A 25,285-nucleotide genomic window follows, 5' to 3' on the forward strand; every position below is an offset into this window, starting at 1 on the left:
TCTGTGTAGTAAGAGGGTAATGGAAGGGAAAGACACAGGGAGTCTCGACCCTTTGTGATATCAGGATTGCACATACTGCAGACAAGAACATCAGCTGCTATAGGGCAACATTCAATTTATGTACTGGGTGCTAAGCCAATTTACATCACCTGTGGGCTGTGGGCTATAATTTTAAGCAAAAGTGATCTTTTTCCACTGCCTATCTTTCCCCTTCCCCAATTTGCTTAGATCTCTTACAATTTTTGCTTTTATTTTTCCAGGTCTCACAGGACCCCAAGGACCCCCAGGTAGGCTTTTTCACCATGTTCCATTTTATCAATGACACGCATTGATAAGGACCTAAAATCCCCTTGTAGTGTCCCCCCTGCACCACTCAGGGCTTCCGAAGTGGGATCCCAAGGTTTCTGCTTCTCCCTTAGGTCTTGAGACAGGTTCTGTGATTGGGGGGTAAGTTTTGAGTAATATAGGGCCTTGGACTGTTTGAAAATTTACCTCTTCCCATAGAGGAACATAGTAGTTCCTCTATGTACATAGAGGAAACATAGTAGTTTGCTACAGAGAAGGTGTTTCTGTTGCCTGTGCGTCACTGAACAGTCCTTCTAACTAGCTGTAGAAGCTGGGAGGAGAGAAGGTAGCAGCGGAAGTGGCAACAGAGGATGTGATGTTCTGCAAGCAGAGGTGGTTTGGGGAGCAGTTGCCAGGGAATTTCTCCAGGAGCCTCAGAACAGGGGGGCAGTGCCTGTGGGAAGCAACAGGTAAATCTAGGGAGCAGTGGGAGAAGGGAAGCCCTTACCTTTGCCCAGGGACACTACCAGCTCTGTCTACAGTTCACTGTGAATTCTTCCACCTGGTGTCAGGGACCTTGTGGAGTAGGTAAAACCTGCATATAAATGCCGAGAGCCAATGTCTTTAGTGGGAAATTTCTTCTATAAAACCAAAGCTAAAACTCACTGGGGTACCTGGAAAAAAAACCCAAGACAGTATTTGCACTAACCATTTTAAATTGTTCATCTACCTCATACCAGGGCTTCCAGGCAACCCAGGCCGACCAGGGGCTAAAGGTGAGTTTTGTTTCCTCCCTCATACTCTTTTGCTCTCTAAGCACTTAATTTTAGGAAGGATTGTCTGCTCAGCTGTCCAGTCCCTGAATCAACAGTGGCATCTAGTGGCTTCTGGAAAAGAAGATGTGAGGAACAGAGAGTAATCAAAGCCTCTGTGAGCACGTGAAAGGCAGCACACCAGTTCTCCCTCTGAGACAGCCTTAGCAGACCTGGTTTTGTCCTGGGTTTATGGGCATGAGCTCTGGTGACTGCAGTGGAAGCTCTGTGCCTGCCTCTCAGAAAGAAGAGGGCCCATTGCCTATTCTGGCAGATGTAGTGCTCGGAAAGCTATCAGGGCTATCTGTGGATTAACAGAGCTCTGTTGCTCTGTCTTCCCCTGTGACATTCTACTGCTGTGGTTTATTGGACAAGAGATCAAGAGCAAAGAAAACAGAAACCACGTGTTTGATAGGACAATGTCATTGATCGGGTGGCGGAACTTCCCAAAGAAAGAAGTTAATCTTTCATCTTTTTCTTTTCTTAGGAGAACCTGGAGCTCCAGGCAAAGTTATAAGTGCTGGTATGTACTGCTGTGAGAGTTCAAACACCTAAACTTTGGAGGATTTTCTGCATTTTTTTATGCAATTGACTGGGTGCCAGCCCTGCACTAGGGTCTCCCTCCATTGGAGAATACATGTTATAGCTGGTCAAATGATTGCTTAGGGATGAAGTTGTTACAGATTCACTCTATTTGTGTATGCATTTGTGTTTCAGAGGGTTCATCAACTATTGCTCTGCCAGGCCCACCAGGTCCCCCAGGCCCACCAGGTCCCCCAGGCCCACCAGGTGTTCCAGGTGAGGAAGCTGCTTCTCTGTTGTGGTTTCCCAGGCAGCTTGCATCTCTGTCCACCCAGTTCTTTATGCTCAGGCAGTCTAGATACCTAAGGGTCTCACCCTTCTGTGTTGCCCATGGTCTCTGCACAGCGTAAAGGCAAGATCTAGGGCTGAATTAGGGAGGTAGTGGCATCGAGAGAGAAATGGGGAATGATCACAGGGAGGCAGAACAGAAGGGAAGGCTGGGAAGATGGAGAAACTGGGAGCAGTGCTGTTATCCTTTGATCTGGTGAGTACAAACTAGCGATAGATCAAATCCAGCAACTCAGATCAAGACCTTTTGCCTCTCAGGGAAGCAGGCCTGTGTCTAATCCCTTCTCAGTGCATCCTGTCTCCAGAACTGAAATCAGAAAAGACTTATTTTCCAGTCTCAGCTTTGAACTCAAGACAGCAGAAATCCCACATGAGCATCTGGAAATATGACCCTTCACACACACACACATGCACACACACTATGCGTGAACTTGGTCCTCAGACTCTTCTGTCCCAGATCAGACACTGCCCTCCAGCACACTGGCATCAGGCAGCAGTTCCTGGGCCCTTGTTCTCACAGCACGTCTGTTCCTTTCCCAGCTGTGCCACTGGAGCTAAACTTAGAACTAGCTTGGTGGAGCTAGTCGTAATTTGCAGCAGAAAATGCAAGAAGAGGATTAGGTCTATTGCACTTCTACTGTGGTCTGTAGGAATCTGGTTATTTCCCAGTCTAAGAAGCAGCAAGCACTTTAATTACCAGATGACGGAAAGTAAGACACTTGTCAAGAGCCTCAAGTAATATATCAGACTAATGAATTCATACCCTATCACAATTCAGTTTATTTGTGCAAATGCATTATTTGATGGTCTCAGCTCTTTATGAAAAAGACCTCTTGATTCTCTTCTGCTACTGTAAAATATAACCAGGAAAATCCAATGCAATCTTTTTTTCCTTTGAAACCAGGTCCTGTTGGGCCAGCTGGTCTCCCTGGACAGCAAGGTACTGTTCTCCATCAGCCTTGATTCAGCTCCTTAAGAGGACTGCGTTCATTAGTTTTCCTTTATTTCTAATTCTCTCAGCCCTTGGTACAGTCTCTCTCCCTTTGTTTGCAGATTTCTTCCTTTCAGTTCATTTTGCTGCATTATTGGGCTTAATTAATCTTTTAAAGAGTTTCTGTTCTTTGTTTTTTTCCCTTCCTAGGGGAAGGAGGGGGATGGTAAGAGCCAGTGTGATGTGGAAGTTGCAGATATCTTTTTTTTTCTCTTGTTATTTTATCTGGAGGCTGGTATTTCTAAAGCACTTCTCAGTTGCAATTGCCTTTCTGTGGTGGGGAATATAGCCCAGCACATTTTGAAAGGCAGGAAAACAAACTAGAACCTAATTGGTAATAATGTCACTGTGAAATCACTGCCAGTTGGACAGAGATCTGTTGGGAATGGCCTGTGCAGAGCTCGGAAAGCTTGGGAAGCTCCTCCTAAGGACCCTTCTTATCCTGTTTTTTATGATCAAGCAAACTGTGCAGTAATGTCCATATTTGAGAAAATGTCCATCCAAGCTCCCAGTTCACATGGGAGCCCAGTTCAGGCTCCCGGTTCACGTGAGCCAAGTCTGAATCCATGTCAGGGTGATGAGGATGGGTGCACAGTGTCACCTTCTCTCAGTTAATTCACCTTTTCTTTTTTCTTGAAAAAGGTCCACGGGGTGAGAAGGGATCCGCAGGTGAAGCTGTGATAGAAACCATCAAAACAGAAGTCTCATCGTTAACGTCTCAGAGTAAGTGGGCCTGGCTTTCCACTTCTTTGCCTGGAGAGGTGTTGGAGGCCTCCAGCTCTGCTTACAGAGAGGTAAAGGGAGGTACCTCTTCCCCTCAACATGCCACAGGGCAAGAGTGTGTGTGTGTTTGGCGGGCAGACCTTTACCACGATAGCAGTATCAGCCACCTCTTCTATCGTGCTTCTCATCTGTGCATCCCAAAGTGCTTTCAAAAAGAGGTAGATGGTACCAGGCCTATTTCACAGAGAGGTAAGCTAAGGAATGGTGACTGGTGGACAGTCTCCAACAGCCAAGATGGTCACAAAGCTGTGGGATCTCAGCCAGGCCCTCTAGCCACTGTACTTGTGCTGGGCAGTTCCCCATGTAATGTGAACATAGAGCCATCTGCAAAGGAAGAACCAATTTGAAACGGCATGTTAATCCAACAGGGAAGGAAGGAAATCAAAATCTCTCTGCAAATTAGAGGATGAATTCACAGGGGAAGAAATCCTATTTCAAGATGGAAATAAGTGGAGCAGAACAGAATGGTTTAGCAGCATCCTGTGGAAAGTGCCTGCTTGCTCTGTGTGGTACTAAATGTGTGGTGCACTTACAATCAGCATTTGTAGGGTCTGTGAACTCTCTGTGAGTGAGCAAGAGAGGCAAGGCAGAGGAGGGCATAGAGTTATAAATGGTGCTTGCCTGATCACCATCTGTGTGCCCCAGAGTGGGGTCATGTAGATCTGGACCATGCTTCACTATGTCCCATCCCCCATTCTGGAGTTAGGGATCTCAGCCATCGCTGAGCTTTGAGTTTATGCCTCAGCTTGGAGGTGTGGATACATCTCCACTCAAGATAATACAGGACAGATATTTGTTATGGCTACCTAATTTTCTCATCCCAAATCTTGTCCCTCTTTGAGAGCATCCTTCTCCTACATGGAAGTTCTTTCCCTCCTTCTCTACTCTTTGGGTCATTTGCTCTTTCACTCAGCTATCTTTACTCTCCAGAGAGATCCCCTCTCTGTTTCCTATATGCTGCCAGCCTGTTCTGCACTGATTTTTGCTTCTTGACTTAATCGCCAGGCTGCCAACTGAGCACATCCGTCCTCTCTCTTCTCCACCTCACCTTTAACTCAGGTCACCCAGATTCTGCCTTAGTTCACCCTTGAGGATAAGAGCTTCTGTCAGCCACGCAACGACAGTGTTTCCATAACAGCAATAGCTCAGTAGCAACAATTTTCCCTTTCTGTGTTTCATTTGCACAGTGCTGGCAGATTTACAAGGGCGAGCAGGACCACCAGGTCCCCCTGGACCTCCAGGTACGTAATATAGTAGAGCTCAGTACGTAAGCAGGGGCGTGCTGACACACATGGCGTGTTTCTGGGCCATGCAGTTTGCTGTGTAAATACTTTGTAACATTTTCTCTTTCTTTGGTCATCAGGTGAATCTGTGCAGGGACCCCCTGGACCTCGTGGCCCCCCAGGTAAGAGCTTGATTCTCTGAAACAAACTTGGAAAGTGGGAGGTTTTTTCAGTGCCTCTGTCCTGTGCCCTGCAGTATCCCAGATGCAGTCTTGGACCTGTTGAAAGTTAATAGGATCTTTACCACTGACTTTACTGGGACCAGATTATCACATAGCAGGTTCCTACTAACACAACTTCACTGCAATATAGTTTCACAGCAGCAAGAATAATGCTGCCCAGGGAAGAAGATTTGCTTTGGCAGAAGTCTGCTAGCTAGACTTGTAAGTCATAAAAGTCATACTTCTTGGGAAGACGCTGGACTTGCTCAAGTCCCTAAAGGAAGCAACTGGAACCGCTTCCGTCTTTACTTCTTACTTGTCCAGTCTTAACTTCTAGCTGGGGCAGATGGAGCAGATATCATGAAGAACGTTTCCCCTTTCCCCTTCCTGTAGCACAGTGATTCCTTCCCTCCCAAAGCCAGAAGAGAAGAGGTGCAGGAGGGGACAAGACAGGAGCATAACCCCGTTCCTTGCTCTCTGCTCAGTAGCAAAGGGAGGCAGGTCAGGTGTGCCTGAATGAACCTTCCCTCTCAGTGCAGGGAAGGCCAGCTCGGATTGGCCCTCTGTACCACAAGAAAGGGAGTTTCTATGCCCCTGGTCTGCTATGGTGACAAATGATAATGAAAATAATGAACAGGGATAGATGTCAGTGGAGAAAATGATGAAACCAGCCAGCACTTGGCTAGGGCCAGGGCTGTCACTCAGTCTGTCACGCTCCTGAGGCTCATCCTTTCTGAGGCCTGTTTGTGTCCCTCTTGCCTAGGAGAAGGATTGCCAGGACCTCCAGGCCCACCAGGGAGACCAGGATCTTTCACGCCAACCTCAGGTAGGCTCTACTTACTCATTCCCTCCTCTGTGCCCTGAAAAGGAACTGCCCATTTTGGTTCCAGGGAGCACATTACCTCCTTGGCTGTGAGCAGATGGAGCCCTGGGGGACATGTGCCCTGTTCTGTTGAATGTCATGAAAACCTTTTTGTTTTAATTCCAGAAACATTCTTCACAGGCCCACCAGGCCCACCAGGCCCAAAGGGAGACCAAGGTGCGTATATCCTGCTGCCTCACCAAGATACCAGAAAACAGGGATCACTGGCCCCTCCAACTGAAAATAAGTAAGAAGGGGCTTGGAGGCAGAAACTATCCTGCCTTTCTGTGGCTGTAAGAGAGCTGGCACAGTGGTCACTAAGTAGGATTCCTATCTGCTGCTGTAAAAGAAGTCAGTCATTGTGGGAGAATATTATTTGGCTTCCAGCGCTGGCGTCAAAGCAGTCAGACCCCAACTTTACAAGCCTCTAAGATTCAGGGCCATTCAGAGCTTCAGATTTGCCATTAAAGGAGCACAGTCCGTTTGCAAAAGGCAGCATGGACTTGGCTATGTCAGTGCAAGGAGGTGGCCCTCTTAAGCATAGCCTACCTCTGGGCTGGATGGAAGATAGGGGATCTAATCCATTTACCCACTGCAGCCTAGCAAACTGGTGGCCACGATGATATTCTGCTGCATGGGCTTGGGTACTGTTGCAGATCAGAATGAAGCAAAGGCTAATGATGCTTCTCTGCTTCCCTGTTCACAGGCGAACCAGGCCCACGAGGATTCACAGGTAAGGAGGCTTCTAGGGAATGTCAGCAGGTGCAGTGCGTGCCAGTGTTTGTGACTGCTCCTCCGTTTCTGTATTCAATGCAGGTGAACCCGGTGAGCCTGGCCTCCCAGGAATCTCCTCACACGGTCAGTCTGTGCCCCCTTTCCTCTTCTGATTCATTGTCCCTAAGCTGAAACCAGGAAGTAAAATCCTGCTGTGTTGACTTCAGCTCAGTTTTAGAGGAGCCAGGATTTTGTCCACACAAAATGGACAAAAATTGTTCCTGTGCAAATTGTTCCTGTGCATCTGACTCTCCCTTTGCGATTGGCAGATGGCAGAGTGACCATGCAGGGACCTCCAGGAGTTCCAGGCCCACCAGGCCCTCCAGGACCCAAAGGTAAAGTTAAAATCTTCCATCTGTCCTTGGCCTCACACAGCCATGACTGATCGAGACTAGAGGCTGGAACAGACTGGTCCACTGGGAGTTAGAGCTCTGCCAACCTCTGCCTTCTGAGGTATGGTAGGACCCTGGCAATTGCACTGCTCTGAGTACAAGGCCCCTCGGTGGGTCACAGAAGGCTCGGGAAGGCTGCCATAGCCTCTTTCTTCTGTTCTTCCCCAAGAAGCTTCCAGTCCAACATCTGTGGATGGTGACTTCTCTGGGAACATGTAGCTCTGTCCTTTTACATGACCCAGGATGCAACATGCAGTAACACTCAAAATAGTTATTTGTCTCCCTCTCTCTGTTCTCCAGGTGATGCAGGTGTCCCAGGTGCTCCTGGCATCCCAGGAGCATCGCGAGGTAAGAGACCAGACCATCATCTCCCTAATATTATCAGGAAATGTTGACATCCCTGGCAGAGACTTGCAGAAGGCTCTTGTGGGTTTTACAGCTGTGGGTGCTGCCCTCAGGCTAATGGGATTTATGTTCAAAACCACTTTCTTCATAGTCTGCCCACATCAGATAATTTAAGAATTGCAAGTTTTATGTTTCCAGCTTACTGGAAATCTTTCAGCCAAAGTTTGTCCACATGGGACATGAAAGAAAGGGAGTCCTGGTTGGGTAGCCATGTTCTAGAGGGGATTAGGGAATCTGCGTTAAACTCTCTTGTGGAAATCCTTTTGTTCAGACCAAAATTGCCCTTTGCTCAGTTTCATTTACCACCCGAAGGATGCAAGTGAGTTAAGCCACTTTCATTCTGAACAAGAACATCTCTCTATGCAGGACATCATTAACACAATTTAACAAATTGCTTTTAAAAGTGAGTAAGGATTAACTTGAGTGGTCCTCCATGTGGACAAGTCCTCTGCTCCTCCATGTCAGGAGGAATACTACCACAGGGTGTTGGAAAGATAGACATCCTGAAGAGCCTGAGGTGCCTGGACACTGCAGTGGCAGGAGTCACAAAGGACCCACCCATACCTTGCAATGGAGACCAGTGAGGAGGTTCTTGAGCTGGTGCTGCAGGCTGGCTGGGACCAGGAGCGGCAGGGCTGTGAGGCAGGCCTAAAGAGCTTGGGATCCCTGTCCATATTTCTGCACAGCATTGCAGACTGACCAGCTCTGTAAGCGTGAAGCCAGGGAAGTCTCTGGATGTGGCCCTGTAGGGCTGCGTAAGCTGGACTATAAGTCGCCAAATTAATTGAAGCCTTATACTATCTAATAGCCTGTGCTCAGCGTGTTGGGAGATGGAGGGAGAGGCACTCCATAGTCGATTCCCAAAGCTCTTTCCAGGCCTGCGGGAAGGGCTCAGTGCCAACATCCCCTTAGCATTGCTTGGTCGGATCCAGGTATGCCATAACCTTTCCTTCTCCCTAAAATGAATTATGTAGGTGGATCCAGACAAATTCAGGGACCCCCAGGACCTCCCGGGCCACCTGGTCCTCCTGGCCCAGGTGGAAGCTCATCTCAAGAGATTCAGCAGTATGTCACTGACTTCCTGAAGAGTGAGTATAACCAGACTTTGCCAAGGGTCAGTGGGTGCATGCTGATCTCCTTCCTGCTCCTGTCACTCTCCCTTTAGAAGCAGCAGACCAAGGGCTCTGGCCTTATTTATATTGGGTACACTGAGGTGCTATTGCCAGCTGTGGCCTCTGCAGAACTGTCCTTCTGAGGGCCTGCTCTTTGCCAGAGGAAGAGGGTCCAGTCATTGTGCATTCGGCCATCACCTTCTCTCTACTAACGTGGGCATGTCTTGGGCTTCCTACCTAGGTGACAATGTAAGGCATTATTTGACTGGTGCCCAAGGCCCACCAGGCCCACCCGGCCCACCTGGAGTCATCACTATGGCAGATGGAAAGAATTTGGACTATGCGGAGCTGGCTGCCCGTGTTATGAGCTACATGACAGGTAAGTACTGTATTCCTGTGTTGGTAAGCAGTGTGTGTACTGAGTCACACTCTCAGCTGAACTTGTGCAGCACCCAGATGATGAGAGCCAGAGGAGAGACAACAGTCTTTAAATAGCTGACCTCCAACCCAGTTATGAGTCTTCTACAGTCTTGGCCCAGGACTCTGCAGAGCCTAGGTGGCCTCTAAGCCTTGTCTTTTTAAAATGATTACATTAACTAACACTTTCTGCTGTTTAAGCAGTCTGACCTTAAACATCAGTTGCTTGACCCTATAAGGTCTCCAGGACCCAAACAAAGATGGCTGTATTTGGTGCATGTGGTCTTAGAAACCCTGTGATTGTCTTGTCTGCTTTGGGCCCTCCTGGAGTCGATGAAATTTCCAGAGCTTTTGGAAGTAGCCTGGGATCTCCTCAGTCAGGAGAGCAGAGATCAAACCACTGTGAAAATGTGTATGCTGTGAAACAGCAGCTGATTCCTGGTGCTCTGCATGGGAAGCCCATTCCACCAGTTAAACTGGATTATTTCAGCTTTCCTTTGTCCCTGGCCGACCATTCTTCACCTTCTCCCTCCTCTAAATCCTGTCTGACATAAAACCTTTTCATTCCACAGGCTCTTCAAGTCGTTATCATTCATTTGACAGTTCGATATCAACTACATCCGTTTTGTACCAAGAACTTTTGGACATGCTGCAGAGTAAGTGTCCCCAAAGGGAAACACAAGGGATACAGATGAAGCATCCCAGCAGCCTGGAGGTCTACGCCTTCCTACCAGCCTCCTGCCTCAATCCAGCTGGTGGTACCTGCAGCTGCTTCAGATGGCAAAGGCCTGCTGTTGGTGCTGCTGAATGACCTGCAAAGTCTCCTTCCAAGCCCTTTGGAGATAGATTTGTGTGTCTTGGACTGGAGAGTTTGCATGCTTTCTAGAAGCTGTTCTTTCTCACCTGTTTACTTTTCGTACCCACTGTTACAACTCTGCAGTTTTCTGCTGTCTCCCCTCCCTTCCTCAGCTCTCCAAGTGGCAGCAGCCTAGCCCCTCCTTTTCAGAAATTCCCCACAATTTCCCACCAAAGCTTGGAGATCTTATTTCCAGTTCCTCCTCTCTTAAGACTCCCTATTCCTCCTTGCCCCTCCTAAGCCCCTGTCAAGCCTTTGTTGACAAGCTGGGTGGGAGGCATGGCTCTGTACTCCTTCTTACACACACTGTTACTGTGGGGTGATAGGTAAATCACTGGGGGGTCATTTTGCTGTGCCAGAAGGTATTAACTCTGTTGGCCAGCACTGTGTTCCTCGTTATGTGATTTGATGGGGAGCCAATCAGATTCCACACTCTAGACTGACAGCTACTGAAATGCCACAGAGCTCAGCATGATCTTCACCAGCTGACCCACTTCTTATTCTCTTTACACAAGATGTTGTCCAGGGTATCCTGAAGAAATAGATGAGCATGAGGAGCAATCCTCATGCAACCTTTGCATTTGGGCAATTCAAATTGTCATCCAACTCTGATCCCAGGTTCTAGGAGGTTCCCAGATCTGTCCCAAACATTTCTGACACCGTATACAGGGCAAACTCGCACTCAGGAGGGGAGCAGAGGGTGGAAAGAGAGCTTTGCAGGCACAGATTTGGTGGTCACTCCAGCAGTAGGGGCTTAGCTCACAGACTGGGAACCACTAGCACCTTGCTTCTCTGCAGCAGCTGGACGATCTTAAAAGATACATCTTTTGTTTCCAGGAGAAGAAATTCGACAGTATCTAGTTGGACCTCAAGGCCCACCAGGGCCTCCTGGACCAGGGGGAGATGGCATGTCTCTGTCACTGGATTATGATGAACTGGCCAGACGGGTTATCAGCTACTTGACAAGTAATGGTCTGTCTTTATTAGAGTGGCCCTCCCTCTATTCCTTTGGCAGCTGACCAGAAAGCTCAAGTGGTCAGCGAAAACTCTCCCAGTGGGTTCTGAGCAAATCCCTAAGAACAGAGACCTCCTTAGAGGGACTTGAGAGAGGCTTGGGGCAGAACAAGGATGCCCTGTGGCTAAGAGTTCAAGGACTCTAGAAATGAGTTCTTGCTTTGCTAAAAACTGATCTTGGGGACATCACCTTAGCCATCTTAGCTGTCCTTAAGGGCTCCTTTAATAGTCAGTAGTGAGAGAAATCAACACCTTCAGATGCCTTTATTCCACTTTTCTTACTGTGTTTGTGGCCGGGACCTATTTCTCTGTGGAAGAGCTAATCTCCTCTCACTGGTTGTCAAGGCACCACAGACAATGAACCCTCCTCGAAGTTTAAAGTTACTTAAAGCAACGTCCACCTCTCGTGCTTCACTTTCCCATCTGTGAAGTGGCAATATAACATGTAAGAACTACTGGGCAACGAGGACTCTGGAGCATCCCCAACAGCAGTGCTAAAATGCTTAATCCTGGCAACCTCAACAGCTTGGTCCATGCTCAATCTCTCTGAACTGCCTTTGGAAGCCAGATCCCACTAATGGGCTGCTCCAACGATGGTGGAATCTCCTCTTTGGCTCGAGGAGCAGGAAACTGCTGTTTAACAGAAGTATCCCAGCAGCTCAAGCAGGACAGCTGCATTTTATCAGCAAGGACACTTCATTATAGCAAATTGTGCAGAGGCACAAAGTTTGCAGAAAAGCAAGTGGTAGATGAGCTTGTTTTGTACCAGAGCTGCTTGTGCACAGATGGCACAGGGAGAGCGGCACATGTATCAGCTGGTGGGTCACAGCTGAGCTCTGTGTCCCAGCAGGCTCTGGCAGCTGGGACTCGCAAGACGTGCAAAGCTCTTCCTAGGAGTAGAGGAAAAGGACTGATTCCTGCCCATCTGCAAGTGCCCTTGTATTTGAATTAACCAGGCAGCTTTTAACTCCAGTCTGGAATAGGGCTTGATCCCTGCTTCCCAGCCCAGCTTGCTGATGGGAGCACTCCACCCCACACAAGGCATTGTCCACAAGCACACTCCCCAGCCGCATGACTTGCGTAGTAACGTGGCTTGTTTCAGTTAACACGCCACTGTCGGATCTGTTTGATTTCGCAGGTTCTGGGATGAACATTGGGCTCCCCGGACCACCAGGGCCTCCAGGGACACCTGGCATATCTTACAGTGACCTAACAGCATACCTGCGGAGTAAGCCAGTCTTTTGCTTCCCCTGCCCTGGTCCTTCAACACTCCAGGGATCTTTTTACAGGCACAGTCACGTTAGCATAGTCTAATAAGCAAAGGCATTGCAATGATGTTCCCTGCCCACAGCTCTTGTCTGCAAGCGACTCAGCTGTAAGTGTAGAACTTCCCCTTTTGCCTATCATCACAAATAATCCTCTGAGAGCCTGTGATGATCCTCTCTGTCTTGGTTATTGGTGCTGCAGTACTTCTGGGGCTCTGCCCAAGGCCTGCACAGGGCTGCAAGTGGCTGCAGCCAGCTTCCTGTGCTCCTGCAGAGAGTGGCAGTAATGAGGTGCTCTCTTGGGGGTGAGGGTGGAGGACCCCTTTGTCTTCTTCAAACTGCAGTATAAAGGAGTTTCTGATGCCACTTTTAATTTAAAAGCAAATGCATACTTCTACCCTTTTTGGAGTCCTCTCGCTTCCCGATGCAACATCTCCCTGCAGAGTAGCAAGGTGCACCAGGAAGGCTGCGCTAGAGGATGCTGGGGAGAAAAAAAAAGCACCTTATGCTCGCCAGTAGCTGACATCACCTGTAGTCTCAGAGGAGGGACATCTGGGTTGCGGTGGTTTGTGTGACTCCTCTTCCATTGTCTTTTGCAGACTCTGAATTCAGTGGCCTTGTTGGTCCCCCTGGACCTGTAGGGCCCCAGGGACCCCCAGGGATCCCTGGATCACCCGGCACCTCTCTGGAAGACCTCTCTGCTTACCTGCAAAGTAAGACAGTCATGTTCCTTGCAACTGGCGGGGAGGGTTCAAGCTTGCCAAGAAAGTGAAGTTTGTAGGTGTCAGGGAGGCTGAAATTAGCTTCTCAGGAGATGTGACTCCCCAGTGGGAACAGAGTTGCTTAAAAGAAAAAAAAAAAACTCATCGACATCAGTTGGAAGGGGCTGGACTTTGGGGTCAGGCCCTTTAAACTCTCAGGAGTGCCAGATGTGCACTTTCCATGTCCTCTCACTGTCACAAGATCATTCTTCCTCTCTCCCTCTCGCAAGGTGTGGGCTACTCCTCCCTCTCTGGAATCCAGGGCCCACCTGGCCCTCCTGGCCCTCCAGGACCACCAGGCTTCTCGGGAACCGGACTCCTGTCCTATGCTGACATCACTCACAGTGACGAGTTCAGGAGCGAGCTGATCCAGTACCTGAAGAGTAAGGGGATGTCATCCTCCCTGCACTCACCCCTGGCCTTACTCTGCCCTGTGCTAGCTGCGAGCTCTGCCCTCGCTGTGGCAGTCCTGTAGAGGGGCTGGAGCAGCACCTTGTCTCCAAAGCCAGGTCTACCTAGAGCTGCACTTCACATGTTGTGAGTCTAGAGGGATAAGCACAGTGAAGTTACAGGTGCCCTGTACTGAACAGTGATTCCTTAGTAAGGTCACCTGGAGACATTTGCTGTGGGAAAAATATTTCCTTTGACAACCACCTTCCTCCAGAGCGATGGATGATGTGGGCTTTGGAGGGTGGCTCTAAGCCAGCTATGAGGATGCCAGGGAGAAAAAAGTGCCTTATGCTCGGCTGTAGTTGGCAGCACCTGTACTGCCGGAGAAGGGACATCCAGGTTGTGGGTGGCCAAGTCCATGTCTGCATGACTGCTGTCTGAGATCTCACAGTGGGAAGTTACCCTGGGCAGCCTTTCAAAAACAAGGAGAACTCCTCACTTTTGGGAGACTGGTTGAAGAAAGGCTATTTTGGCAGAGGTGCTGGACTTGGCCCCAAGAGGAGCGCATGCCTCTACAAAATTATCGGGCATGATTTTGGGCTTGGGCACCCAAAATTCTGGGCATGGGGGAGAATGAGGGTGTCATGTCTCAATTTTTCCGTCCATAGAGATCAAGGTTGATGTACTCACTGCTGCCTGAGGCATGGCAGTGGATGAGGGTTACTGTGGTGGCTGATAGGACAGAGCTGCATGCTTTAGTCTTCATCCAGGACATGACTCTGCCCAGCCTTGGAGGCCCAGGTACCCTTTCAGTCCTTTCAGTGCCTCTTGTATTTTGCAGGTGATGAAGTTCGAAGCTACATCTCGGGGCCACCTGGGCCCCCTGGGCCACGGGGACCACCAGGACCAAAAGGAGATAGTGGTTTGGTGGCAGGGTCCCTGGCTGCATCATACCAAGAGTCACTGGCTTCTGAGAAGGCACATGGAGGATCCCTTGGTGCTGGGGGATCCAGTGGGGGATTGCTGGGCACAGGCAGCTCGTACAGCAGCTCCATGAGCAGAATGTCATCTTACAGCGCCTCCTCCACTGGCAGCGAGGGCTCATATGGTTCCTCCATGGGCGGCGAGGGCTCTTACAGCACCTCCAGGGGCAGTGATGGGTCTTTCGATGGGCTGCTGGCAGGAGAAGAGGCGCACAGGAGATCGGTGGGCTCAAGCAGCGCCTACAGTGACTCCTTCACCGGATCCCTGGATTACAATGAGCTGGCACTCCGTGTGTCGGAGAGCCTACAGAGTGAGTGGGACAGCTGCTCATCCTGCTATGCCTGAGCTTCCCCATCCCAGCCTACAACTCCGGGACCCTGTGCCTGGTGTTAGCCTGTTCGCTTCCCTCACCTTTCCTGCTGCCTGCAGCTCTTCCTTACAACCTCCTGCCCCATCATCCAGCTGCAGCTTTTCCAGAGCTCCTTTCAAATGACGTGTTTAATTCCTCAGGCCGAGGTATCCTTCAAGATCTGATGTCTTACAATGCACAGGGACCCCCAGGTCCCCCAGGCCCTCCTGGTCCCCCTGGAATCAGCAGAGTTTTTGCATCCTACGGCAATGTAACCGAGGACCTCATGGACTTCTTCAGAAGTGAGTGATGTGCATGAGATTTTTTTTTTTTTTCCATCCCCTTCTTCCCTTGCTGGGGCAATGCAATCTCATCATCAGATAGGACATCAGGTTTTTTCCACTACTTCTTGTAGAAAACTCCTCCCAAACCTTACAGGCTGCTCTGCTCGCTGCTGCTGTGGCCCATTTTACCCTGACTGGGCTGGCACATGCAGAGCAAAAGGACAGCGCTGCCCACTCTGTTTTCAAGTTCCTCCCCCTCCTTGAGCATGGGCCAGCTCCAGCTCCTGGCTCTAGGGAGGGCTGCAGAGCAGTTCTGGGGACATGAGCTCACAAACTGTCCCTGGGATTTTGTTGGGACCAAAACCGTTTTTGAAAACAGAAACCTACTCCAGGTCTGTCTAAGCCCATCTAATCTAGATAACTAGCCAGTGAGTCAGTGCTTCTCCAGTGAGCACAAAGATCTTTGCAAATGATGTGTCCCATTCATCTGTCGTCGTCTTTTTCCTCTGCAGCATATGGTACCATCCAGGGGCCACCTGGTGAGAAGGGGGAGAGGGGTTATCCTGGACCCAAAGGTAAGGCTTGTCATCCTTTCCCTCGCACCCACGTAACCCCATAACTTCCTGCTGGCCAGGAAGTAGCACCTTGTCCACGGGGGCACTTGGCTCTGGACTGTCCTCAAGGTCACATCTCCCTTGCTCCACAGCAGCTATGTCATCTTCAGAGTCTCAGGCAATGCATCAGTCTAAGCTGGTCTTCCTCATCCTGGCCTGTTACTGTTCACAGTGCAGCCATGCTCACGAGCAAACTTGATTTTCTCATTCTTCCAGGTGACCCTGGACCAATGGGCCCTCCAGGACGCCAAGGGCACAGGGGACCAAAAGGAGAGAAAGGAGAGAAAGGTATCTTATCCAAGGGGGGATGGCTTTGTCTCTCAGGGAATGGAGAGTTCCCCAGATACTAGCCCTGTCTCTGGAGACTGCTGGAAAACTCACACAACTTGTCTTTTTTTTTTTTTTTCCTTTTCTTTTTTTTTTAACATGAACCCTTCAACTAACCTGCTTTTTGACTTCCTTGGACCTAGGTGAGCAAGTGTATGTTGGCAGAAGAAGAAAAAGAAGAAGTGTGGGTGTCTAAGGACAGAGCCAGCTCAGTTTTTCACTGGGCAGCGTTCCTGACAGCCGGTACAGAATTAGCCTGAATCATCACCGTCTTACTGCTAGAAACCTCCTTGCCAGTCAGCTAACCACTTAGACTTGGTAGTTCAGTGTCACTGCTAAGATTTGAATGACTCTTTTATGTATGTCCAGCACAGCTCTAACGTGGGTATCTGCTCCTGTTGCTAGTATTTGGCTTAGTGCACCCGAATTCCCAGGTTTGTATGTCTTTGGGTTGACAAGGGCTTTCTGTCTCACCCAGTCCAGGCTTCTCATATTATTCCTAGCTATGTAAAACCTGGTTTTAACCAGTGAGCTGAATAGTCCCCCTCTCACCACATGAAAAATCAAACAGCAGGTGACTGCTCAGAGATCAGATGCTGACCACAGGACAAAAGGCCCTATAAGGAGCTCTGGGACTAAGCTTTCCTGCCACACTGGGCTGCCACATGGAAGCGATTTCCTCTCCACTAGTTTCACTGCCCTCCTTTCCCCGGCTACTGGGGCTGCAGCCTCTGCTGTGCCAGCTGCGTGCGGGAGGGCCTGGGAAGGCCGGTACCAGCAGGGTACCAGCAGGGCTGAGGCTCAGGGGTCCCTGGGTGGGGGGGGTGGGGCACACTGCACTGAAGTACCCCCAAGCACTGACCCACATCAGGCACCTAGCCCAGCCTGGCCCCGCATGGATGACGCAGGGAGAAGTACTTGGCCCACCTGGGCTCTGCCTTCCCCACCTGGCTGCTTGGCAGTGCTGATTTCTGCCCTAAAGGTCCCCACCCTAGTGATTCCAGATCAGCACCTGTTGTCACCTCGGTCGGTGACTTGCTATGGACAGTGAGTCCCTCCCAGCTCTTCAGTTCAGCAGTGCTGTAGCACTGCTACGCGTGTTAACCCTCCTCCTGCGCCCATCTCGCCTCATCTCCTTTGACAAAACTCCTGTTACATGACAGGCTCAGACAGCACATATGGGTACAGCAAGGGCAAGTACTTTTCAGGGCCTGGGTCATCACACGCTTTGCAGTCCCTGTTGCTAGCAGCAACACGAGACATGCCAAGCACAGGGACAGAACTGAAGCACTTTTGTTAAACGTAATTTGTTGACTTTTAAAAATATTTTTATATTTACTATTTTTTAACATTGGAAGAAATGTAATTGTAATGTAAACATCCCAATTAAAGTGTGTTTTTCACCCAAAGTTTGCCCGATCAGTGTTACAGTTGGCAGTCAGTGCCAGGGTCCCTGTGGTCATGGGCAGACACACCTCTTGCTTTGAGTGGCTGATGGCAGCTGTCTCGTTCCTCATCACTCATAGGTGACTTGGACCTATGTGCATTGTCCCAGGGTGCCACTGCCATCATCAGCTCACTCACAGAATTTGTTTCTCAATATTGCAAAGGAAGAGAAGGGAAAACAACAACAACAACAACAAAAAAAACCCTAGCAGCTGGGTGATGGCTGAGCTACACCGTACTGACTAGCAGAGGTGGGCAGGCGCTCCAGTGGGGAACTGCAGCCTTAGCATTGGTTGTCACATCTAAGTGCTGCAGCTGTGCTTCCATAAGCCATCCCCAACTACTTGGGACTGCTGTGAGGGGTTCACTGCCTGTGTCTGAGGACAGGGTTAGGCATCTAAGGGCAGAAGACTGGCTGCCACACAGGGAGGACCCAGGGTCTGACGCTCCTCCAACCCTGCTATGAGTCCCACTGACAGGGCAGGGGCTTCACTACGCTGTTGTCAGGCCCCTAAAAACAGCACCCTGTTTGTGCTAAATCTACTGACACCCTGGGCTATCACAGTCAGGAAATCACAAGCAGTTGCATAATGTGCACTTGTTATACACCATTATTTAAAAAATATCCATGTCCCATTCACACATCAGTCACTTGTGTTTTCTATAAGCTTTCCATCAACAAAACCAGAGGCCATCTCAGCAAACTGATTTTATTGTATTTACAGCAGAATTATTACAATATTCTACAGAAAGCCATGAAATCAAATTACTTAAAAAAAAAAAAAAAAAGCCAAAAAACCCTGTTATATGGCTGCTACTGCAAATTCGCTTTCATGAGCTGTTCATACACAGATCCTTAGCCAATTATTCATCCATCTCATTTTTGGTTTGGATGTAAGGCAAAAATGAATTGGTGTGCAGTTAACACAAAACATTCGACAAATTGCTGAAACAATGTGAAGTTGGAGGTGCCTTAGATTTCTATGCTTTATCATAGAAGAGCACTGCGTGACTTTCCGACAAAAGACAGGGGTATGACAGTCGAACATTTCAGATTTCACTCAATGTCCCCTTTCACCTTCTGTTTCTTCCACCATTTTAGAGTGGGTGAGTTATAATCAGTATGAAAGAGGCTTTACCTGGGTTGGTAAATACGGAAGAGATTGTGGAAAATAAAAGCATTTTTGGACTAAACTACTCCTTTTTCCTTTCAATACAGTAGAACATGTGTAAGTCCTTATTCATTAGCTGGTTTTGAGCAAGTCCTATGGTGATTAGTCAAAAGAGGTCTTCCACTTCCTGTCTCTGGATCCACTGACTGCCCTTATTATGCCAAAAGGGCAGTAGTTACAGAAACGAAGAGTGAGGATTCACAAATTTCTACCCTGCAGATTGTGAGAGAGGCAAGAGGAAGGAGATGGAGAAGAACTGAGGGAAACTAAAGAGCCTGGCTAAACCGCTACATGGCCTCAAATAAGCAAGGTGTGATCTGCCAGCACACTGGCCTTCTGGAGCAAAGTGCTCCACGCTTTCTCCTGGGCCGCAGCAGCCAGCTGGAGTCCTGCCACTGTGCAGTCCCTTATTCATGCAGTCAGAATCGGAGCTACAGCTGCAGTAGAAAAATGAGGCTTTACTGAAAAGTCATAGTTGAGCAAAACCTTACATGAAAGGTTATTTGCATGGGCAAATGGCCAACCTCATCCATTTGTGAGGGCTGCAACAGGCTCGAGTTTCACATCTGAGCAACACAGACCAAATTCTCTATAAGTGTAGCACAAAAAAAGGAACAGTCTTCATGCCTTCCTTTCTGCACTGGTCAGTACTATGTTACTGCGTTAACTCTGCTGGGCTTGATCGTCACTAATTTCAGCATCGTTAAAGTGCTGAAAACAATATCCTTCCCTAGCCAGAAAAATACTATAAAGATTCTTTTGTGCTTCCCTCCCTTCATCTGTTCTTATCTGTTGCAAGACTCAGAAACATAACAGGTGTCCTGACTTTGGCTTGTCCTGTGAATAAGGAATGCTACTTCTCTCTGACCTCACTTTCCCTATCTGCTGGGAATCTGACATTAAAAGTCAGGGAACAGGAAATGTGCATGCCCGCATCAACCCAAGGAAGCTTTGCTCAGCTCCAGAAGTACAGACTGTGAAGTAAAATGACTGAGAACTGTAAACGTTAACGTAAAAAGCAGAAAGTTACCTATATAGTGATGATCACAACTATCCTCCCCTGCTTTTTCCTGTAATGACAGTACAGTCACTTTCCTCAAATACTTGTCCCACTTTTCCCATAGCGGACTAACCAAAAAGCAGTATTTTCAGGGGAAACAACTGACATTTTGAGCTTATTTGCACATTTAAGCATGTTCTCCCTCTTTCAGCAAAGACAAGCATTTCTGAGTTCTTCGGAGCCATAGCTACACAGCAGCTCTGAAAATCAGGTTACCTTAATATGGATCTAAAGTGTTTGAATTTAAAAAAAAAAAAAACTTATTTAAAACTTACATATTGAAGTATCCTTGAAATACTTGCAAGAACAATACTGGAGAATTAACTTAAATGTCTTATGTGATTTGCCATCATAAAACACATTTTTATACTGTGGTCTGATGAAAGGAATTACACCACTGCTTTGTTTGGTTCTGTCAGGCTCTGACTTAGCTAAGTTTCCTATTTATTTATTGAAAGGAGAGAAAACAAAAACAAAAACATCGTTATAATGGAGAAAATCTCTTTGGACAGAAGAATCATTTTTTAATATTCAGCCTGCTGACTGCTATACCATACAATTGCTTAGATATCAAACATCCATGAATGTAATTGGGAGAGGATATTAGCTTAAAACATACTCTGAAAAAAAGGATGCAATTTGGAATTAATATCATTTGTTAAAAATGACATGAAAAATCACTGAGTAAATGTCACTGGTCATGACACTGCAAATCAGACCAGCCTTATCAATAGCTGCATGACTGCCTCTTCTGGATTTGCATTCAGACATCCTGACACTCCTAAAAGAAAACCTTTAATACCTGCAAAGGATATATCTAGCCAAACATAACAACAACATAACGTTATTTTTTGGACCCTAACCAAAATATCATATCCTTTCATGCTCTACATGTTCTTCCGTGTATGCAAGCAGAACCACTGTGCCCTACATTTACAAGATCCGGTCCCAAAGAAGCTGATTTCGTAGGTGCTGCAATCTGCTTTCAGAGGCTAAGAACAACACATTCTGAGGTCTGAAGCTGTCAGAGGTGACGGGCCTACAGGCAGTTCTTTTGCAAGGATCAATTGTAAATACAAGGAAAAGCTGATATATTGCACTGCACTTCGTACATCTCATCGCATTTGTTGATTTTCCTGTTCAAAGTATTTATGATGCGGTAGGACACAAACTTGAGCAAATACTGACTTGGGATCATCTCTTGAAGGGCATATAGGGAAAATGAGAACTGCCAAAACCTCAGTAACATGGTACATTATTTCCAGCTAAGGAAAATATGCCTAAGTACCTTTAAGATGGAACTTGTTACATTTGTTAAAGGGATTAGTGACATGGGAAGCAGAGAGATTGGATTTTATATCTCAGAAGATCTCTTCCAGGCCTATGTGAGACTAAATTAATTTGAATGGAATTTTCTAGCACTGATATGATAGTGTGCACCTCTCATGTTCCTCAGTACTTTAAAACCAATTTCATCAGTCTAAATGCCTAAGTACCCATGCCAGTTCCTGTTATCCCAGAAAAATGTATTTTCACACCAGATATCAATTCTCAGTGCAGTTCACAAGGCTGCAGCTGCTTAACGGTGCTCCAGGACTCAAGATGTGACCAAACACTCGCTAAGGCTTCAATTGCTACTTTCAATCCCTCCCTTCTCCAGGGGATTCAGTGGTTTATTTGTACAGTTTGCAATGAGATCAGGTTACAGGGGGTTTCTGTGAAAAGGATGGAATTCAAATAATAGATTTAAAAGATTTAGACAGAGGTAAACAGTATGTCAATATATATTAGCACATTATCACTGAAACCTCCAAGAGTACAAAAAGTAGAAGATAAAATCTTTATCTGAGAATTTAATGTGGATGAAGGAAGGGAGAATTCAGAAGAGGAAATCTGCCTGCCACGTCTACTCCCCAAATAAATCACTGAGCCTATTTTATATGAAATTGCAAATAAGTTCTGTTCAAAACAGAGATAAGGATTATTTTAATGTTATTTTAGTAATAATCAATTTATAACGGTGCAATTTAAATTAAAGGCCTTCAAAGATATTTTTCACCCTAAGGAATAAACAATTTAAAGAACTTTGCGTTTAGCAACAGATAACACTCTAGAGATATGATATGTGAATTTACAACAGTATACAATACACATTTATATAATAAAATGCCAGAAATTAAGGCTAGCTATTAAAGTAATTATGCTTATCAAAAAGTTACAAAATTTAAATCAAAACATGCATTTTCCAATTATTTTTACTGTGCTGTAAATTTTAAGTGTCCTCATTAAGAAGCTATAGGTTCAACATCCAAGGATTTCAGCCAAATCTGATTAAAGTCCTATGTTATTTATTTATGAGTTCATTCCCATGCATCAATACTGTTCCCATGAAATGAACATCATATAATGTTCACCAGGCTCACATTTAATGCAAGCTAGCAAAACAAAAAGGAAATGTTTACAGTCGATACCCAAAGAGACTAGAAAGTTAGGCCTCAAGTGACAGAAAGCAAATACTATTTTACAAATTTAACTTTGGCATACCAAAGTACAGCTTATAATACTGTCTTGATATGACTCAAATTCTAACCGTTAAAAGGAGTGCACTAAAAGTGACCTAATACAGTTATATTTCCCCACCAGCTATACGAGAAGCATTTCAGATTTTTTCCACTGCAGATCAGTCAGGTAAATAACTTATTATACATCTACGAACTTGAAAAATAAAAACCATGTATGTTAGTATGTAGCAAAACAAAAGCAAAAAACCCAGCTTTGTAGTTTGTCTATATATTTAACTTAAATCTTTCTATAAAATAGAAGGACTAAAATAAAAAAAAAAATCAAGTCCAACACTTCTAATTGAATCAGACTTCAGGCATGGTTATTTATAAATATGACCATCCACCTCCACTTTCTGAGGAGCTTAAATGAACAGGCTTTGGTTAAGAACAAAAAGATGGCTTTACCTATTCCAGGTAAAGTTAGAGAAACCATGTGCATTTTGCACACCGTGTCCTAAAAAATACATCCTACAGTTTTTCCATTTGTAGAACTAACCATCTGTAATAGCTAAGGAAAGCAATAAACTGTGCATTTTAAAGTTAGCATTTTTTTCACCTTTACATATTTTAGTGCAAAATATTTTAGGGTGAGGACTTATGACAAAAATGGCAGTAGCAGCAAGAATTCTTCTGTTTTGTACAGTAACAACAACATTAAGGAGGTTTTTTTTTTTTTTTAATGACAAAACACTATCCTTTTGCCAAGATTAGCATATGTAAGTGTTTCAGGCACTGTATTAATTAAACTAGCACCCCATTTCGTTATAGAATTAAAGGACATAGTATGCAATGGAGATCTGCTCAGTTTAATTTATGCCAGAGGTTTGTTTGTGTTGTTTTTTTTTTTTTTTTTTTTTTTTTAGGAAGCTGTAAAGGCTTTTGCTCTTACCAATTATGTTTAAACATAAGGGCTCATTCTTCTGATCACTGGCATGTTCTGAGTAACTAGTTTCAGTCCTTGTTACGAAGACACTACTCAACATTACAATATTTTAAACCTCTTATGGCAGTTTCCATTATGGAATTCTGTTGTGGAGAAATCAGATATTTAAAAACACAGTAGTAGGACTAGGATTACACCATTTAAATGTTCACATGAGAAATCTTTTTTTCTTTGTGATCATAAAGATTATATTATTTTAGGGTCACTTACTTGAAGCCAAACCCATTGGTAACGTACTTTCTGAGTCTTAGATTTAAAAAATCCGCTTATTCTTGAAACATCTGAAGGACATCACATTGCCATATACACCACCGTCCGTTCTCCTTTTTTGTTTTCTTCCATTCGAAGGAGAAGGAAAAAACTGATAGTGACACTGATTGTCTCCACTGAAAACAAAGAGTGCTACAGTCCTTTGCTGTACATTGCAGGTTATATCTGGTTAGATGATGAGGGTGGAGAATTCCAAATATGAAAAACCTACAGCAGTTCCCAGAGTTATGAGCCAGTGGAGTGAAGGCTGGGGATTGGATAGAATTTGGAAATCCGGCTTTGTGTTGAAGGATTAAGGCATTCAGATTCTCCAGTCATTTTAAAGAAAACTTCCTGTTCTTGCAGTTTTCTAGCAAATTCCTCTTCCAATGTCTGAAAACAAAGATCAGATTGCCATAGGAATAGAAGTACAAGAAATCTATGATACTGGTGACATATTGTCTGATATAGCATCATAATTTCACACTCCATGATTAATAAAAAAAAAAAAAAGCAATTATCAAATCTGCAAGAAAACCAACATCCAGCAAGCTAAAAAAGAATATCTTCTGCTTGTAGATTACTGTTTAAATTGTGTGAAAACCTGGTATTTTTCATTTTAAAATAAAATTATTATAGAAAAACTTCTATTGTTGTTTAGCACTCAATTTTTTTTGTAATATCCTACTGGCTTCTGAAATATAATCCTAAAAAAAGCTTTGCGTACAGCTACGAGGTTTTACATGAAAATACGTGTGTATGCCCTGTAAGAGGGAACACGTTAAAAGACAGACAGCATGCAAGCCTTTCTTGTTGTACATGCCTCTTGCTCAGCTTTGGCATATATTTAATATCTTTTTTAAACAGTAAACTATGGCAGTTTTGTTTAGTGGCTTGAGTCTCCTCCTCTGTCATACTTTTTGTATTGCCCAATTTATGATTGTCCACTTTGTAAGAAATGATGCTTGATTATTTTCATAAACTGCTGCAATTTACCTTTTTTCTTGGTCTCAATTTCTCTCTCCATTCCTTCAGTTCTTGGCTGTGCTCTTCATCTAGCTCTTTTAGCTTCTGAGTCTCGTGTTCAACCAGTAGATGGCATTTTTCATTCTTAAAACAAGATAAAGATAATCCTTAAGTAAAACTAATTCAGATTAGACAACTCTGCATTTGCGCAGCACCATATGCTGTCCTAATTCTTTTTAATTAGCTTATTCTGTGTAAATAGTGACGTGAATAATTACAAGATAAAAGTATGTCACCGAGGCTACATTATTAAAAGCAGATCTTTCCATCAGCACCAATTGAGATAAGAAATACTTGTAAACCCATAAATACTGTGAAGTACCATTCCGAAGGGCTGACAGCGATACTCAAAACTGTCTGTGCTTCACTGCCTAATTATGCTATTTAAGGTCATGCAGTATTTCTGCTTTGCTTTCATTTTTAAATGCAGTTTGTATAATTTATTAAAATCAATTAAACTAAAAAGGGGCATACGTGAAACTATTCCAACTCTTGGTGCCAAGGAGCTCAGACTAAGAAACAGGGTTTAGGAAGGGCAGCAAATGTGCTTGCAGAAGCAGCCTCAGACTCACCCTATTTAAAAACAAAATAAAAAAAAAGATAATTAAACCATACATCAGCTTCAAATTCCACCTCAGTAAGATACATATGCCTCTGCCAAATGTTAAGAGGAGCTTCAAACATAACAGCAAGAGTGCAGTTAAGCATTTGGCTGGATCAAATCTTTACTTTTTAAGAGCAGTTGCCAATGGTAGTCTCTAACATCCACATTCTTGTTTCTAGGTCTCAAATCCCAGCTGTGCCCGACGCAAAGTCTGAAAACACAGGAACAAA

General features: G+C 45.8%; 2 protein-coding genes across 5 annotated transcripts in view; one reads left to right on the forward strand and one right to left on the reverse strand.

Moving 5' to 3' along the window:
- The window catches only part of COL17A1 (collagen type XVII alpha 1 chain), a 43,306-nt gene extending 25,915 nt beyond the window's left edge, over positions 1-17,391 (forward strand). Inside the window, 27 exon segments of the mRNA XM_068949715.1 lie at positions 261-287; positions 1,026-1,061; positions 1,585-1,620; positions 1,815-1,895; positions 2,872-2,907; positions 3,601-3,681; positions 4,929-4,982; positions 5,105-5,146; positions 5,949-6,011; positions 6,174-6,224; positions 6,754-6,780; positions 6,864-6,905; positions 7,091-7,156; positions 7,514-7,561; positions 8,593-8,706; positions 8,972-9,109; positions 9,720-9,803; positions 10,841-10,969; positions 12,156-12,245; positions 12,882-12,995; positions 13,274-13,426; positions 14,275-14,727; positions 14,928-15,068; positions 15,563-15,625; positions 15,881-15,921; positions 15,923-15,952; positions 16,135-17,391. Of these exon segments, the coding sequence (XP_068805816.1) occupies positions 261-287; positions 1,026-1,061; positions 1,585-1,620; positions 1,815-1,895; positions 2,872-2,907; positions 3,601-3,681; positions 4,929-4,982; positions 5,105-5,146; positions 5,949-6,011; positions 6,174-6,224; positions 6,754-6,780; positions 6,864-6,905; positions 7,091-7,156; positions 7,514-7,561; positions 8,593-8,706; positions 8,972-9,109; positions 9,720-9,803; positions 10,841-10,969; positions 12,156-12,245; positions 12,882-12,995; positions 13,274-13,426; positions 14,275-14,727; positions 14,928-15,068; positions 15,563-15,625; positions 15,881-15,921; positions 15,923-15,952; positions 16,135-16,251 (2,357 nt within the window). The 3' untranslated portion in view covers positions 16,252-17,391.
- Positions 17,392-18,128: 737 nt separating this feature from the next.
- The window catches only part of SLK (STE20 like kinase), a 52,644-nt gene continuing 45,487 nt past the window's right edge, over positions 18,129-25,285 (reverse strand). For all 4 annotated transcript variants that reach the window (XM_068949719.1, XM_068949717.1, XM_068949718.1 and 1 more), the window contains 2 exons: positions 24,422-24,535; positions 18,129-23,818 (listed from right to left, as the gene is read on the reverse strand). In XM_068949719.1, coding sequence (XP_068805820.1) covers positions 23,672-23,818; positions 24,422-24,535 — 261 coding nt within the window. In that variant the 3' untranslated portion in view covers positions 18,129-23,671. The remainder of the gene's footprint in view (positions 23,819-24,421; positions 24,536-25,285) is intronic.

The sequence above is a fragment of the Struthio camelus genome, chromosome 7 (genome assembly GCF_040807025.1).
Source record: "Struthio camelus isolate bStrCam1 chromosome 7, bStrCam1.hap1, whole genome shotgun sequence".
Taxonomy (NCBI): domain Eukaryota; kingdom Metazoa; phylum Chordata; class Aves; order Struthioniformes; family Struthionidae; genus Struthio; species Struthio camelus.